We start from the raw sequence: 17,024 nt of genomic DNA, 5'->3' as shown, positions 1-17,024 counted from the left end.
CAGCAATGTCAGGGCGTTTTGCCGAAACAGAGCCGGTTGGGCAGGAAGAGAAGCGCACCTCGTTCTTTATTTAGCAACGCGGAGCTTCAAGTAAACCCGGCAGGCAGTGCCGCTTTCGCCCGCGCAGGTAGGTGATGTCCGGCATACATCACGGGCGGCGAGGAAGAAGAGATCGGATCATCTGGGCTTCGGGCCCGAAATATCACGAGGCGAGGGGGCCCTGTGACATGTCCGCAGCAAATCTGACCGTTTTCTCTTGACGTTTCGACTTCTCGACTTGATGCCTTGCTCCCCACCAGTCTCATCTCTTGCGTATGAGGTGATTCTGTCTTTGTCGGGCAACCTTGAGCGTATGAGTTGATCGTCCAAATCTGACACCTACATGTTCAGTAGACTTGGTGCGGACTTGCGCATCAAGTTACGACCGGGACGGGCAAAATAGGAGGCTGAAGACGACGTCGCCCGGAGAAATAAGCAATGATCCCGGCTCTTAACCGGAGTGGATGGGATGGCACATGGTTTTTGTCGATCCACAAAAGCCCTCCTTTGGGTTGCCATCAGCCCACCGCCTCCTGGCGATTGTTTGCTCCTCGACGGATATAACCCCGGCGATGTCAACCCTCGAGGCCAAGGCATGTCGTGGCACATGGGTCCTTGTCTTGCTTGTCTGCATATCACGACATTGTCGGTGAGTATGCAGAGCCACACGAGTCGGGAAGTAGTTGCGAATAGTCATGGTTCATGGATGAAAAAAAAAAAAAATTGGAAAAAAAAAAACCAGAAACAAAAACAAAGAAGCTGGGTTGTCAAGAAGCGTATCGTGAATGGAAACTGTCAAATAGAGTTGAAAAACAGATTCATGAGTTGTAAACGGCCTGATTCCACCCAAAGCTTCCCCAGCCAGACGCCATGCTTTGCTGATGCCTTAGTTCCAAATCATTGTACAACTTCCGCTTATGCAGCGTGCGTGACTCCTCCACGCCAAAGCTACCCATATATCGCTGCAAAAGGCTTCACTCTATCCCAAGTGGGCCTTCAAAGCCATACGCCAAGAGGATCGCCTCCAATGGGTCTCAGGAACAAATCCACCACTCTCACCTGAGCTTTATCAGCCAACTCAGTACCTTTGACCTTGGTTTCTCTTCTTCGGGGTGGACTCGTAGAGATCGTCATCAGATGCCTCCTGAGGCGCCTCGTGACGGTCTCGAAGATCAACAGTCTGAATTGGGTTACCTGAAAGGGGGCCAGGCGTCGTGGCGGCATCAGCACCATGCATAGTCACCTTGCCTACGGCACTGTCCTGCCTTCCAAGATAGCTCGGTGTGGTATTGAAGCCTGGGTGGTATGGATCGAAAGCAAGGCGTGGTTCTTCGGATGGAAGTTCCGCTGCGTAGCCTGATCCACCGGCTTTGCTAGAAGACGAATAGTTGGTTTGTGGCTGGGGATCTTTGAAGGGATCTTCGGCCGGGGGTTCTGGCTGAGACTTGGGCGGAGGGCCGGGAGGCGGCGCAAACGACTCAGCTGCTTTTCCCTTCCCGTTACCTTCGGCCGGCCGGGCTGGCAGAACGGGAGCGGGCGTTGAGCTAGATGATGATGATTGCGCCTGCGACCACTGTTGTTGTGGCGGCTCCGGATGCTGGCCGGTGGCTGACTGTGGACTGATTGGGCTGGCGTTCTCTGAACGCGCACCAATACCAAGCTGCTTACGCGCACCAAGTACTGCCCTTTGATGCTGGTTCAGAGCAGATTGAAGTTGTTCGTTGGTATCAATTAAGTTCTCCATGGTATCGTTGTCAGGCGAGGGATTCTCGGCTCTCATGTACAGCTGCACGCTTCTCGAAGCGCTCTGACATCTATCAGCGAACTCCTTGATCAGGTCGTTGTCAAGCACCTCCTGAGGAGGTGTGTTGATGACAACTTGAGAGAGCAGTTTCGCGGACGTCCTCGCTTCTTCTAACCTGCTTGCTAGTTCTGAAGGACTCGGCAAGCTCGGGTTGTTGTGATGGCGGGCAAAGTAGTTTTGTGAATGGGGATCAAAGGGAGGCGCATTCATTGATCGCGGTTCAGGCTGAACAGGCTGCTGCTGCCTGGGTTGCTGCGTGAGTGTCAGCTAAGGGGCATATGTATGACTTGAACGTTGTGAGCCTTACCCCGTGCTGCTTGAAGCTCTTTTCCTTCTCCCTCTTCCACATGGCAATCAACTCTCCGAGGCCGTGATCATCGAACTTTGTCATCTCAAAGGTATCCAACGTTTCCATTATCATCTGCCTGACACTAGGGTCGCGCGTAGAACGGAAGAGATCTTTGACGGTATCGGCAAACTTCTTGTCCATGTTCCGAGTGAAGGTTGGGCCCGGGTTGTCGGTCAGGATGCGAATCAACATAATGGCGTTGTACTGCCACGAGGCCTTGGCCATGTTATCCTTTGACAAGTATTTTCGGATGATGCGGGCGCACTCGGCCGCGGCTGCAGGAGAGGATTCGGCGGCCTCGACGATGGGCGGGAGGTAAAGGACTTCATCGCCCTAGAGGTTCGGGTCAGCGGGTGTCTCCTGAGAGTCGCGTGCGTCGTGATAGAGAACGTACTTGGGCATTGAGACCTCCAGACTCGCAGAATTGTCTCTGAGAAGATTATTAGCGGCGAAGATTGGTTCGGAGGAGGCGGGACTGGCGTACGACGCTGCGAGCTGCGATGGCTTCGGGGGTATCGTTCTGCGGGTCCGGCGCCGACACCTCGCCGGGTCCACTGAAGCCTGCGGAGGGACGTCGATCAGCACTCCCTTCGCGATAACCGTGCATGCCGTGCCGGCCGAGGAAGGAGGGCGGGCACGCGCGCAGGCGCATCTTTACTCACTTGTGGTTGTTCGCTTTTTGAGCGTGCTCATCATGCGATTAACGCTAAGCCCCTTCATGGCCTTCATCTTTGCGTCTGGTAGGCGGGCGTCGGAGCGCCTGAGTGGTCGTAGGGGAAAGATGAAGGAAGCACGGGTTTCAAGGGTCCGAAGATGGAGAGGCGGACCAACCGGCGGAATAAAAAAGGCAGGGCGGTCAGGATTCTAGGTTGGGGGATAGGATAAAACTGATGGCGGACGAGCGGTGGGAGGGGGGATATCTCGGACGAGTATAGCTGATGCGAAAGAACAGACAGAAGTGACAGATGTCTGTGTCTGGGTCTGGGTCGAAGGGTAGGAGCGAGCGGGTGCAGGACCAGCAGAGGTAAGGTATGTGAGGTAGGTACAGAGATAGGTTGCAGCTGTTTGGGATTGGGACAGGACTGGATTGGATTGTCCGTGACAAGAAGCGACGGGCAGGACGGGAAGTTCAGCGGGCTGTTGTTTGTCGGAAAGAAGAATGTACGGATGCGCAGGGCCTGTCGAGCTGCAGCCTGGAAGTGACGCTCGGTGGTGGGAAGGGCCAGACGAACTGGGGGGTTATTTTAAATTAAACCTCAGCCCGGCGTCCCGCGCGCTCTGTGGTCCACGGGGTCCCTTTAAGTGCGTGGAGTGAGTGACGGGAGTGATTGAGTGAGTGCGTGCGTACATACGTGCGTCTCTGTCTGGTGCCAAGTGTGTGTTGGATGTTGGTGGGTGTTGGATGGGCAGTGGATTCGACCGTTGGAGACGATCTGCTGCCGGCGCGGGGGTGGTTAGAGGGGCTAGTCTTCGTGCCTACGAATGCACTCGACCTAGGCACCTAGGTAGGCAAGGGTACCTTAGGTAGCTGACAGGGCCACCGCTAGCCTCTGGGCAGCTCGTCAGTGGCAGTGTGGCTATTCGTACTACCTACCTACCTACAGACAGACACCTTACTGCTACCTTCTCAGTCTCAGCAGCCACGGGAGACAGCAGAAGTCGACGGCAAGGGCCAGGGCCGGGTCGGGTGTTTGAGTCTGAGCCTCCTTTTGCGATGTGCGACAGCGGAAGCCGGCGGTAGCGGTCTTGTGTCCAAGGTAACACGGGTAGGTAGGTTAGTAAGTTGGGTAGGTATGTAAGTATAGGTAAGTAAGGTAGGGTACGAAAGATGAGGCAATGAGTTTAAGCTTATGGTTTGGTCGCTGCGAGATCTAGGTATATTCACCGCTGCGGAGAGAAAGTCGGAGGAATTGGGGTTGAAGTATCAGAGAGGAGGGAGAGAGGCTGGAGCATCGGAAAGAAGGGCTTGCTTGCTGCGGCAAAGTGCCAACGCCAGGTATTCGTACGGCGTCCAGCCCCGTGTGCAGACGTGACGACGACGACGAGGCGACGCCATCGCAATCCCCATCCATCTCCACCATACAGATAGTCTATCGTACCTTACCCGTAACCGTGCCTACCATGTACCTACCTACCTTAACATACCTAAGGTAAGGTAGGTAGCAGTCCCGAAGACCGGGGCGAAGGCCGTCCCCAGACCAGTGACCGACCGGTCTAGCAGTCCACCCGCATGTAATCTGCAACATGGCATTCCAGTCAAAACAGACGACATGGACATCAAAACCACCACGCACTTACTGCTCTGCTGTCATACGCAGCAAAACAACACCGCAAAATATAAAAATAACAACAATAAACAACAGAGGGAAAAAAAGAAACTAAGAAATATGAGCAAAAACTGGAGTCGCATCAACCAGAGACAGCCCCCGTTTGGACATGTGCCGGTAAAGGTCTAACTTGGAAAGTATATTCATGCCATAATTCAGGGTCCTACTCCACCCGCTCCGTACCTATTACCTACCCGCACTCAGTAAGGCAAGGCGATGTAATCATCGGACGGCCATTGTATGCCGCCATCAGATACGCTCGCCCTTATTTCGAGCCCATGCCACAAGCCAAGTAGCTTATCTCTCTTTTTCTTTTTTTCTTTCTCGTTCTCTCTTGTCTTACACGGCTCACACTTTTCCAATTCCTTCACCGTGTCCGCCTAGTTCTCTCACTCTCCTTGCCGTCCATAAACTCCGGCTGCACCAGCCAAGTCGTTCGCTGCACAGCCTCATTATTCCACGCAAGCACTTGCCGCCGTACACCCTCATGACAGCTGACCACTTACGTGGTTATCAACAGCGCCACGGCACCTGCAGCTTCACGCACCTGTCAGTCCTCTCCTGTGGGGTTCCCAAGACACCAAACCTCATAGGCCACGCAAATCACCCCTCTTAGCGCCCCCGCGATACTTCATCATCGGGCCCTGGCTGCCTCTTTCAAGCTTTGACATCTTTTGCGACAACACACTTCACTCGTCTGCCAAGACGGCTCCCGCTTGACATCTTCGGCGATAAGTTTTCTGTTCGGAAGGTTCGGCACAGTAGCGGTCTAGACCGACAAAGCCGCCTCATAGGACCAAGTATGGCTGTAAATACTACTGAATTGTTCTGTACATCATTATGCTGCCGCCGTCTACTCTATTAACCGATTCGTCATATACCCGTCCTGCACAGAATGGGGTGTTGTTCTATGACCTGCGCCAATCAAGACGAGTAATCCTCGCCCTCATCAGAGTCCCCGTCTGTTGATACTTCCTCAACAATCAAGTTTCCTGACCGCCCGATCTTCTGACCCATTGTCTCCTCTTTGCTGGGCTCGTACACTACCCGGGGCATGACTGATGAAATTCGGAACTGATACTCATGCTCGTAACCCTCAGGCTGCGCCGCAGGTTTCTCCGACGCCCCCACGAAGTCGTAGCATTCCACGAAAGCGTACAGTGCTTCCATGGTAGTGTCGCTGCGAAACCGGCGCACAATTCTGCCCGCTCCGGACGACTCGGGCATTTTCAACGCAATGCGGACAATCTCTTTGCTACTGGCGGGAGGTTCGTCCTCGATCGTCGTTGCCCGCCAACGTCTCCACTGATCCCGTTGTTCTGCCAAATGCGCCGCAGCCTCTGCCTCCTCTTCCGCCTTTCGCGCGGCCTCTGCAGCAGCCTTTTCTGCGTCGCGTCGCTGTCGTGCCCTCTCTCTGTCCTTTGCCAGTGAGCGCTCGTAGGCAGAATCCTGCTCATTTCTCAAGCTCCGTGCCACCTCCTGTGCTGTTCTCTCGGCCCGGACACCAGCCAAGTCCGGCGCATATTTATTGATCGCAGCTTGTGCTTCTGAGAGATACGTCGATGCGGGCATGGGCCCGGCCAGACGCTTGATGATGCTCATTCTGGTACTACCTTCCTTAGGGGTTAAGCAGACAATAGCCGAGAAGGGGTATTTCGTGCAATTGTACTCCTGCGCGACTTGATAGGCCTCCGAATCCAGGATGTTACCGCCCCAAAGGATGATATTGTTGGCCGGGTCATTTATGAAACTGACGACGTCGGGAGCGAGCAGAGTTTCGCGGGTGAAAGACTCGGTGTCGTCATGTTCGGGTGACATGAGGACGACCAGGAGGAACTTGAGTTCTTTCTTGGCCAGGTCCTGCGCCTGGGCGACTCCGCCTTCAAACCACGGAAGCTCGGTGTTGCCATACTCCTCCTCGAACTCCCGCTTGAATCGGGCAGCGGTGTCCCGCGGCATCAGCATGCGACGCCCATTTGTACTTCTCAGGCCGGCACCCGACCCAGCCGTAATCGCTCGTGGCCTTAGCTGCGCAGGCAGAAAGTTGAGCAAGTAGAAGACGGTGCGGAACAGCTTGGAAGCTATGGTGTAGCCGATAGAGAATGGGGCCAGCAACAGTCCGACGAGAAATGGTGGCCTGTGGTAGTTGTTCGGCTGGGGGACGATTCGCGGGGCGGGGTCGGGTCGATCTCTTCGGAGCGGCTGCGGGCGACCTGAGGAGGCCATTAGACTCTCTTGGAGGTTCTCGTGTCGTGCGGCTGTTCTGGGAATTTCTTGTGCCATGACTTCTGCGACGGGGTCAGGCCCCTCGCCGTCAAAGAATTTGGCGATGGCAATCTGTAGGAAGACTTTTGTGAGCGAAAGCAGGGTCCGGATGCTATTTCTGGTGGAAGGTGCATACCTGAACGTTCCATTGTGATCTTCGCAGTAGCGGTATCGCATCCTTCAATTCCTGATTCGTAACCTGGGTGTATTGCTGCAAAGCTTCTTGCTCGCTTGCGGACAGCTGTCCTATGTCGATGTCGTGGGTCTCTGCCATGCTGGGCTGTAGATCTGTCCTGGTGCGCTTGGTGTAGAATCGGTTCGGCAGCCCATGAGGGACGTGGATGACAAGCGGGTTGTGCCTTGGCAATAATCTGGAAGATTTTTATGACAGGGTCGTGAAGACTGTAATGCTTGGTGGCGGCAACGCCAATGTCGCAGGCGGAACAAAGGATGAAAGAAGGCGGTTGTTGGAGGAAACCAACTCGAGGGTGGTCGTCTAAAGGCAGGTATAGGTACCTTTAGGTAATTGGATGAGCCAACAAGGTAGCCAGCCGCGCACAGGTGAAATGGCTGAGAGGGAAGAGGCTAAAGCGCTGCAGAAAGAAACGAAGAGTAAGCAGCTGGCTTTGAGGAGGCAGGTAAGGGACCAGTGAGGTGTTTGAAGGCGGGCAGCCAAGAGCGGTCCACTTGATGCTGCCACGAAAGACAATAATCGTTGCAGGCGAATGTCGTCCGGTGACGACACTTGTCCGCGAGTGGAGGCTGCCAGGCAGGGAAGCTACCTAAGCACCTAAGGTATCCGTAGGTGTCTATCTACGTATCTGCTCTGCCGAGGAGAGTTCCCAACTTCCAGGCTACATACCTGGAATCGCGTCTGCAATGCACCGCGTTCGGGGCGTCGCAACGTGTTAAGAGGCTTATCGCTTATCGCGGAGAACATGAATCATGTCCAATGCGCTTAATGCACTTAGCGGAGGACATTGGCGCTTTCCATTACCTAGGTTAGGTGATTAGGTGCTTTCCAAGGGCTGTCCGTCCAGTCCAGTGGCTTCAGCACATCTGTAGGCTTGAGAGAGCACTTTTTAGTTCAAGTCTGTCGGAGGAGGCCTTTCATGCAGGTGTCGGGTCCAGTCCAGTGTCATCATCTCCCCTCCTCCTGCTCCCGAAATTGAGACGGGACAGTACTCGACTAGGACAAGGCGAGACGCTTGCAGGCAAGGTACCGACGGTTAGGCACGTAGGTAGGGAAGGTGTCTGGCTGGCTGTCCCGCGCGTGCACTTCTCCCAGTCTCCCACCTGGCAGACAACAGAACAGGCCTGGCCTGCATCATCGTCCTCGCATCGTCGCGGCTACCACTCGACGTCCTCATCGTCCTCGTCGCTGCCGCCGACGTCGCCACGCCGCCCGACTTCACCTTGCGGTGAGCTGCAGATCTCTTGTCTCCTCCACCTGCGTCGTCGCGGCGCGCGCATATCGATCGTCTGGTATCCCATTCGTTATCCCGTCACCACCCTCCTCCAACTCTTCCGACATCGCCTTGCATTGTTTACCAGCCGCTCGACCTCACTTCACCAATTCTCTCTGCGAATCGCCGTCGGCCAACCTCAGCCAGCTTCAGCTTCGCCCGTGTCGTGTCCATGACCGAGAAGCCTACCCCACCAACATTGTTCGAAGCATGGGAAATGTCTGCAAGGATCAAGTGCGTCGGGCCAAAATTGTTCACTCTACCACCCCCCGTCGCCCCAGCCCCACGCGAGCTCCAGTCCTTCTGCTTCCATTCTGTTGCCCGCTTTGTCTCCCCCGCCCAGTCCAAGGCCCCGTCCCAGTTCCAGTTCCACGTCCAGCGCGCGCGCGTTCAACCAACACAAGGAACCACCTTCGCTGTCGAGATCATGGGCTTAGCATTTGGCTGACTCTCTGCAGACGTCGTAGCGTCGACCAAGGGGGCGAAACTTTCACCTATCAACCGTACTGATCATGGCCACCTCGCGATACCCGCAGTCCGACCTCCGTCGACAAGTCGGATCACCAAAGCCCAAAACCCGAGGCGAGTAGACAACCGCGACTCAACTTGCTACCTGCCCGACCCGTCCAATCCTGTATGACTGACTTGTAGTCAATTCGCTCAGAGAACAAGGATACGCAATGCCGAAACGTGATGATATACGGCCACTGCCGGTACGAAAACGCTGGTTGCGCCTTCAACCATGACCAAAATCGACCCAACTCGGCCCAGAATAGCCCGGGAGGGCAGAGCACTCAATCAGAATTGTAGGTGATCTCCCTCTCTCTCATACACTCCGCCTCGCACTCCTCCCATTGTCCACCTTCCGCCGCGTTCTGGTACCACTACGAGACTGTCAAATCGTGCCGTTGCGAGCACTCGGATACACTAGGCGTCACCCCCGCATCTCGAGGACTCCCCAATGGAACAACTGCTCCATAGTTACAAATAAGGCGAACAAGGCAGCACTACTGGACTGTGCCATTGCAAGGAACGAGCGCGTCATTTCCACGACACATATGTTCAGGCAGACAATGAAAGGGAAGATTCGCGTAGAGGGTGGGCCGTTATATCGGGAATCCTTGAACCAAGCGGTATGGAAAGAGATAAAGGCCAGGGGGGCAAGGAAATCGAGTCTCGTCGAGGAATGAGACTTGACATGCTGCTTAACAAATATCTTGAGGCTTCCCACAACAAAGTCCAGGGAAAATCGAGAGACGTCAGAGCGAGCCTTGGGCCGAAAGCCGGTGCAGGCATTGCACTTTGTCGTCTGCCATAAGAACGATGGTAGAAACACCACACACAAACAAATAACACACATAGCACACACACAAGCAATGGGTAGGCAGAGCTGACAGGTTTATAATAGCTCGAAAAAAACGTTTAATGTCGACTCACCCTCCTTCACCCCCGCTGGTCTACCCTCGACAGCATCTCCAAGCTCCAATGCCTTTGGGGCTCCGACAAAGAAATCAACGTTCTCATCGCAGGCTGCGAGTGCAGCAGTCTTTACTCCCAGGGGAGCCGGCTGTAAGTCTAGAAGCGTAGAAACTATGAAGTTGTTGCTGATGCCTGCCAGCTGCTACACCTGCTGCACAAGAGAACGAAACCTCATCAACCGTTTTCAACCCCGCCACGTTGCGAGAATTCACTCCCCAAAACTTTGAGTTAAGCACTGGTGTAAGAAGAGTCAGCGGAACATTTCAGGAACCAGAAACAATCATGGCTAATTGTACCAGATCACCGCTAATGGTGCTGCCTCTGACACAGGGATCAATTATGATCCCTTCACAATGACAAGTGTTGCCCAGGCCCTGCCGACAACACAATTCAACCCCTATGCAGATGATCCGACAGGCCTTGTCGGTTCTAATGCAGCGTTCTTCCAACATCAAAACGCTTACACTGGACCCCTTCAACCCGTAAGAGATAGCTAGCCCGCAGGGTTTCACGGTTACTGACAATTGTAGCTGCAATATCATCTATACGCCCCTGTTGGTCCGTATCGAGACGATCTGGCCCCTTTCCAGAGACAGGTTCATGATTTTTTTATTCCTGATAAGCTTCGTGAGGACATGCAACGCAGATCCGAAGCTTTGCAGCAAGTTATGCCAAGTGAGTATCACCACAGGAACGACGGGGGAGGCCAGAAATGCTAACGACCCGGCAGACTCTACACTGCCTCCGCTGGACAATTACTTCTCGCTCGTTCCCCTGGACACTAGCCATAGGAAGAGCTCTAGTGTTTTTGGATACACGACGTGGGTGTACAAGGCAACGTCGTCCAAGAATGGCAGGACCTACTGCCTCCGAAGACTAGAAGGTGGTGGCTTACTCCAGATTTACTCGTACATCAGCTGACAGTATCAGGTTTTCGGTTGACAAACGAGCATGCCATTCGCTCGGTCAAGGAGTGGCGACGACTTAACAACGGCAACGTGGTGTCGATTCATGATGCGTTCACCACGCGCGCGTTCGGGGACAGTTCCCTATTCTTTGTCCAGGACTACCATCCACTCTCCAAGACCCTTGCCGAGCTACACTTCCCACACGCGGGCACCGCCCACGCCAGCAGGTTTGCCGCCAAAACGCCGATTGCCGAAGGCGTCTTGTGGGGCTACGTTTCGCAGATAGCCAACGCGCTGAAGGCCATCCACGCTTTGAACCTTGCCGCTCGGTGTCTCGATATGAGCAAAATCATAGTTACAGACAAAAACCGCATTCGCCTTGGCGCCTGCTCCATCTTGGATGTAGTCCACTTTGAAACACGTCGGCCTATACAGGATCTGCAGCAAGAGGACTTGATCCACTTTGGCAAGCTGATTTTGTCATTGGCGATAAACACGCTACCAAACCAGCTGACCAACCTTCAAGCAAGTCAATTAAAGGGGCCGATTGAGCAGATGGGCCGGACGTATTCTAAGGAAATCACCGATACTGTCTTGTGGCTTCTGACGCCGGCTCCTCCAGGCGCTACACCCAAGGGAATCGAAGAATTCGTAAGAGGCATCGCTGTCCACATGGTAGCAACCCTGGATGCTAGCCTCCACGAAGCCGACACACTCAAGTCGGAGCTTTTCAGGGAACTAGAAAATGGCCGGTTGGTGCGGCTCATGGCGAAGCTGGGTGCGGTCAATGAACGCCAAGAATTCGACGGTGACAGAGCATGGTCAGAGAACGGCGAAAGGTATATGTTGAAGCTGTTCCGCGATTATGTTTTCCACCAAGTCGACGCCAACGGAAACCCTGTGGTTGATATGGGCCACATCATCCGGTGTCTGAACAGGTTAGATGCTGGCAGTGATGACCGAATCTGCTTGACAAGCCGGGATGAACAGACCAGCTTCGTGGTCAGCTATAAGGAGCTGAAGAAGCAGCTTGGCAATGCATTCGGGGAGCTTCTCAAGGGGGGGAAACAGCCGGCGGGTCGGGGATTTCAAGGCCCATCCCATTAGGACCGGAATGCTCTGCATCGGAAATCATGGAGCACACGGGCGCGCAAGTACCAGAAGAGGCGAGGTGGAAGATGAGATATCGATGTCGAGGTTGCGTGTGAAACGGGAAGTCTCTGACGCGACAAGACACTTACGGCCTGGAACCGAACATCGACGCTGGCCTATTGAGGTTTGGAAATGACTGAATGGATGGGGCTAGGATTTTTTGCTTGGATGTATGACGGGAGCGAGAAACAGAGCACTTGCACGGTTCAAATGTTATCACAGCGAGTGCGTTTCAAGCGACCCTGAGTGGGGAAAGCGATATAGATAGGAGAGGGGTTGACATCTCACTCTCCCCCTTTTTCGAGACATCGGTAGACGAGGTGATGCAGAGAGCAGCGAAACAGATTTCTTCCTGTTCCTTCTTTTGTTGCGCATGTCGATGTGGGGGTATCCATCAAATTAGACGCACCACCAGTACTACAACTGGCCACCAGGATGTCGAAAAAGGGTGGTTCCCATCGCTGCCAACATCTTGCGCAATTTTGATGCGCGGGAGTATTTCCTTACTTCTCATGACCACAAATATTACGACATGTCCTGATTCATTGATGCCCTTGGCTGTGGGTATCAGTTGGACACCATGCAGCATAACCCGGGCATGGCGCCGGTAGCGTTGATTTTCCACCACATATTTTGTCGTCTAGACTCGTTTCCAGGTTTGGTTGCTTAGGCCGATCAATCATCCTCGGGCTGAGCGAAGGGGTTGGCTATGGACTCGCTGCCGTCGACGGGGCTAACAAGGACAAGCAAAGTTCCGCGAGCAACAACGAGGCCCAACGATCGAGTGGTCTCGTTTCCCTCCTCATCTAGTTCAAGGAATCGGATTAGCAAACATTCGCTCGTAAGGCGGTGCGTGGAGCTGGGTGCGTCTACCTCTCATGACCTCCTGGACCTCGTCCAAGACCAGGTTCATCAAGGCATCGTAACCCTTGAGGGTACCAGTAACTATCACCAAGGTCAGCGAGACAACGGACTAAGTTTGGGTGATTGAGGGCGGCGAATCGGTACCCTCACGTCCGCCGTTGAACTTGACGGTGATCTGCTTGTCCATGTACTTGGACAGGTCGAGAATGTTTTCCTTCTTGGGTCTCTCGCGGTCGCCGCCAGAACCGTGGTTTCCTCCGCGGTCGCCTCCGCCGCCGCGACCTCCTCCTCCCCGCCCGCCGCGGTAGCCGCCTCCGCCCCCTCGACCGCCGCCTCTGTGGGATCCTCTGTCCGCCATCGTCGCGCTGCCAAAGTGTGTAGTAGTGGTGGCGGGGTTATGATTGTGTGTGCGTGGTTGTTTTTTGCAGTGCTCGCAATTGGCCGCTCGTCGTCGTAATCTCGTGCGTGGTAAGCGGTGTGCTTGATCGCCCGAGTACCTGGCTGATGCGCGAGCTCGGTACGGGTCTGGCTGGTGTGACGTCGTGGTGTGCCTGTCGCGCCGCTGGTCGTCGTTGGACTTGCTGGGGTGAGGTCGGTGGTGGGCGGCGGGAAGGGGAAAAAGAGGAAGCTTGAGCTTGGTCCGGGCTGTAGTGGGGCCCACGTCCCCCGCCGTCAATTGACTCTTCCCCGTGATTGGCGGGGAACCTTGGTTCGATGATTTGGAGATCGGAACGGGACAGGCACTGAGGCAGCTTCTCCGGCCGGGTTTCTCGATGGAGCGAGGTGAGATGAGATTTACCAGTTGAACTGCATTGCATGCATGCATTCCACTCGCTGCTTGCTTGCTTCGTAGATGGACTTGTCGCATTCACCCAGGGGTCCGAAGCTATTTTCGGCGTTTGTTACCACACCATGGCGATCGAGAACTCTGCCGTGTGTACAGTATGGACATCCATTGCTTGCGCTTCACGGGATGAACTCGTTTTCACTTGGCGCTTCCTGGCCGCCATGTGAAACTCAAATAGGTCACCAAGATACCGGATCTGAAGCAGTTGAGGAATGCAGTGGAACTTGTCCAATGGATGACTGATTTCAGGCAGCGACAGCGGCAAGCGACGGAAGACACGTCCCAAAAAAGCACAGCGATGATCTCGACGCCAAGACCAAGGTGCAAACCCAAGCGATACCGAGCACGTCTCTGCAGTGCAGGGCAAATCAAAATCAACCAGTGTGGTCGACTCGTCACCGTTGCGAATGCAGTGAACTGCAATCTAATTTCGTTCAGATCGGCCAGTCTGACTGGCGACTTTTGCAGCAAGGCAGGGGAAAGTGAAACGTCTTGGCGCGAATGGGTTAGGTTGGTGTCGTTCAAATGCTACGGCAGCGACGGCCAGTTTATCGTCGTGTAAGTGATGCGTCGACTGGCGGAGATGGGCGCGCCCGGCATGGCGACGGAAGAGGGCGGAGGGGGAGGCCTAGGCCTACCTAACTAACCTTACGCACACTGCCACTGTCATATGCAAGATGCATCATGTACAGAAGATTTGGCCCAGGTACTGGTCATCCAGGATCGTGGCGGGATGCAATTTTCTTGCCTGATTGGGGGAACCGCGACGCGTGGTGAGCGATATTTGTGGTGTCTGGTGTGAGGTTCGGCCGTTGTTCTGATTTCCAGCAAGTCTTGGCACACCGCTCCGTGCCACACAGGAGGTCTGCCATGCAGAGGGACGCGCTAAGCTTTACGTCAGGAGCCAGGGTTTTTGTCAAGTACCTTACCTAAGGTAGTTACCTTAGGTACCTTACTTACGGCGAACTTGCCTTGAGCAAGTACATGCATACCCTTCATATCCTACCTAGGTACCTAGGCAAAGCGAGGTCGCGTAAGGCAGGTCAAAAATGCCAGGGGGAAATCTCTGCTTTACGGCAAGCCAGAGAGGAAGGCCGGGCTCCGGGCGCAACAGTCGAAATTGCGCTTCTCCGATAATCTGATTCTGGACCACATGCCTTACGTACCGCAGTTACGAAGCGAGGGGGATCACGAGAGTCGGGACAGGGGGCGCAATCGACAAGAACGACGGACGGGGACTAACACCCTAGGGAAACCAAACCAAACCAAACCAAACAATCTACATTGCGACGGAGGAGAGACCCGGCCGACAGTCTCAAACATGACAGGCCCCCCCCAAAAATAAAGATGTTACTTCACTAGGGGAGAGCTCAGAAACGGTGGTATGCTGTAAGACAGTGTTTACTTAGTATTCGTGGTCTGGTCAGTCGTTGGTTGCCGAGAACTCTTTCTCGCCTATCACTGTCGCGTTGCAAGGTGTTGCATACCACCTCAGCGGCCCTCAAGATCCGCACGTGCAGGATGAGAATAACTTGGGACGTTTGGACATGGACTTCCTGTCTTGTTCAGGAGACAGACAACGGCAAAGTCAGGCTAGATTCGGCAAAGACACTGTGGAGGAGTGCAAAAGTTGAGACTACCTAGACGAAAAGAAGCAGGGATGAGCCAGCGGGCACATACCATGTGAGATTTAGACATAATTAGAAGCGTTGCGGAAACATTTCAGGTCGGCCCTAGGAACATGCCTTAATACGGCATCCTCTCAAGTGCCGTCTATTCCATTCCATGGCCTGCGCCCGACTCCTGCTGAGTCGCCCCGAAACACGACACGACGGGGCCGGCGCGCTGGCAGGCATCCCAGGCGGAGGGAGGAAGCATGTTGCCGGGTACCTTTGCCTTTGCCCGAGAATGTCGGAGTACCTTACGCAAGATGGTTTGGTGTATGGTATGTACCGTGTGTGGTAATGGGAAAGTTGGTGTAGATACTTTGACAGCTCAGCGTAAGTTTGATACCCCGATACCCTTCCACCGTCCGTCTCCAGACTCCCACGTCTCCCTCGCGTTCCGCTCCGTCCGAAGGAGACAAAGCTTCCTAACCGTCGGGTCTCTGTGTGTTTCCAGTGCCAGTTCTAGAAAGGTTCCATCCATCCAAGGTTCTGTGCCATGACCCGGGTGCCCTTGCACACATGAACGGGCGAAGGCACGGGTTTTTGCTTCCCACGCCGCACCGCAAATGGGCGGTAATTACAGGTTTCGCACTGACTACCCGCCACCTCTCCGCTCCAGCATTGCTCTGGTCTGGTCCCCGCGGGAGGCGATGTGTGAAGTCAGTCAGGCAAGGCGTGCGTGTATTTCTTTAACGTTATGCTTGTGTCTAAGCCCGGGCAGGGTAAGACGGCAGACCTGCTGGGTGATGATGGATGGGAAATATGCTTCCACACACCACATTCGCACTCACACATGGGCATACCTTAGGATACACACGGTGTATCGATCCACCGGGGGTTTTCCACAGTGCAGAGGCTCGGTGTCCTGAAGCGGCATGTGAACAGGTGAGGATCTACGTACGAGTGATGGTCAGGGCCGCCCCGGTTTCCCACCCGCCAACCTTGCCATTCTTTCTGTTGGCAGATCGCTACTGGGAGTCTCACAATCCAGGCGGGCGGGCGGGCGGGCGTGTCTCACGGCAAGGTCAGCCATCGAATGAATGAATGTACAGTTACTTCTCTTCAGTGGACACACAGCACCAGATTACGGTGTGGTGTGTACGCCAGATGATGGTCGAGCTACCAGTGCCAGCGCCGTCGGTCGTTCTTGAAAGTCTCTCTCTTTTGTGTCATGTCCAAGCCGACTGGTCGAAACAAGGCGCGGCGGGCTCCATTTCCCCAGTTTCCAGGCTGTGCACTGCACTTTGTTGGAGTCGTCGGCACCTTTGAAAACAAGACAGGCACCCCAAAGGTTGTTAGGCCCGCTCGTCGTATTGTTTGATCTCTTAATTTCAGATTTGCTGCGCTAGGTGAGGTGAGGAGGCAGGCAGGGACTTTACCCAAGTACACTGCGCCCAGCGGCCTCCTTCGGTTCTCGAGGGCCGGCGAGGAGCTCGTTCAACGATGCCGCGCCGCCGCCGCCTTGCCGTGGTGCCGCTGCCGTGGTGCCGTCCCTTGTCTCGTCTTTCTTATTAGTACTCGCCTTGCCCTCCGAGTGACATGGATGCCCTTCACTCTTACCTCATCTTAGCTAAGGCGCATCAGATCCGTACCATGTCTGGGCTCGTGAAGAGGACTGGAGGTTGTTGCGCCGGGTCCCCGCGCCACCCCCGTAGCGATCTATTACCTCAAGTAAGGTAGTTCCTGTCGCAGTTTATTTCTCATTGCAGTGGGATATTTGCGACATTTATTCCGCCGGGCTGAGCTGGGCTGGGTCGGTCTGGGTTGCCTCGGGACAAGAGCGAGACGAGACGAGACGCCCGCAGAGTCGCAAGAGTCGCGGACGCAAAAAGGCGCATCATCGTCAGTCCCGAGTCG

At 54.7% G+C, this 17,024-nt stretch overlaps 4 protein-coding genes across 4 annotated transcripts; 1 reads left to right on the top strand and 3 right to left on the bottom strand.

The window, feature by feature from the left end:
• Positions 1-1,117: 1,117 nt before the first annotated feature.
• On the bottom strand, positions 1,118-2,921 carry CGCS363_v012448 (uncharacterized protein; the record flags this gene model as incomplete). The annotated part of the gene is made up of 5 exons (XM_036644297.1): positions 1,118-2,095; positions 2,151-2,525; positions 2,587-2,622; positions 2,677-2,753; positions 2,855-2,921. 5 exons carry the CDS (start codon positions 2,919-2,921, stop codon positions 1,118-1,120), a joined length of 1,533 nt encoding a protein of 510 aa, XP_036490453.1.
• A 2,522-nt stretch (positions 2,922-5,443) lies between these two features.
• Positions 5,444-7,058, bottom strand: ucp10 (UBX domain-containing protein 10; the record flags this gene model as incomplete). The annotated part of the gene is made up of 2 exons (XM_036644296.1): positions 5,444-6,856; positions 6,921-7,058. The coding sequence occupies 2 exons, from the start codon at positions 7,056-7,058 to the stop codon at positions 5,444-5,446; spliced, it is 1,551 nt and encodes a 516-aa protein (XP_036490450.1).
• A 292-nt stretch (positions 7,059-7,350) lies between these two features.
• On the top strand, positions 7,351-11,744 carry PAN3 (PAN2-PAN3 deadenylation complex subunit PAN3; the record flags this gene model as incomplete). Its single annotated transcript, XM_036644295.1, has 8 exons — positions 7,351-7,396; positions 8,100-8,205; positions 9,659-9,819; positions 9,869-9,969; positions 10,029-10,211; positions 10,260-10,404; positions 10,460-10,612; positions 10,660-11,744. 8 exons carry the CDS (start codon positions 7,351-7,353, stop codon positions 11,742-11,744), a joined length of 1,980 nt encoding a protein of 659 aa, XP_036490451.1.
• A 720-nt stretch (positions 11,745-12,464) lies between these two features.
• Positions 12,465-13,011, bottom strand: lsm7 (U6 snRNA-associated Sm-like protein LSm7; the record flags this gene model as incomplete). Its single annotated transcript, XM_036644294.1, has 3 exons — positions 12,465-12,595; positions 12,663-12,734; positions 12,798-13,011. 3 exons carry the CDS (start codon positions 13,009-13,011, stop codon positions 12,465-12,467), a joined length of 417 nt encoding a protein of 138 aa, XP_036490449.1.
• Positions 13,012-17,024: the final 4,013 nt, after the last annotated feature.

This window comes from Colletotrichum siamense (assembly GCF_013390195.1).
Source record: "Colletotrichum siamense strain Cg363 chromosome Unknown KSG_Cg363_contig08, whole genome shotgun sequence".
NCBI lineage: Eukaryota > Fungi > Ascomycota > Sordariomycetes > Glomerellales > Glomerellaceae > Colletotrichum > Colletotrichum siamense.
This window is presented reverse-complemented; position numbering and strand designations above follow the sequence as displayed.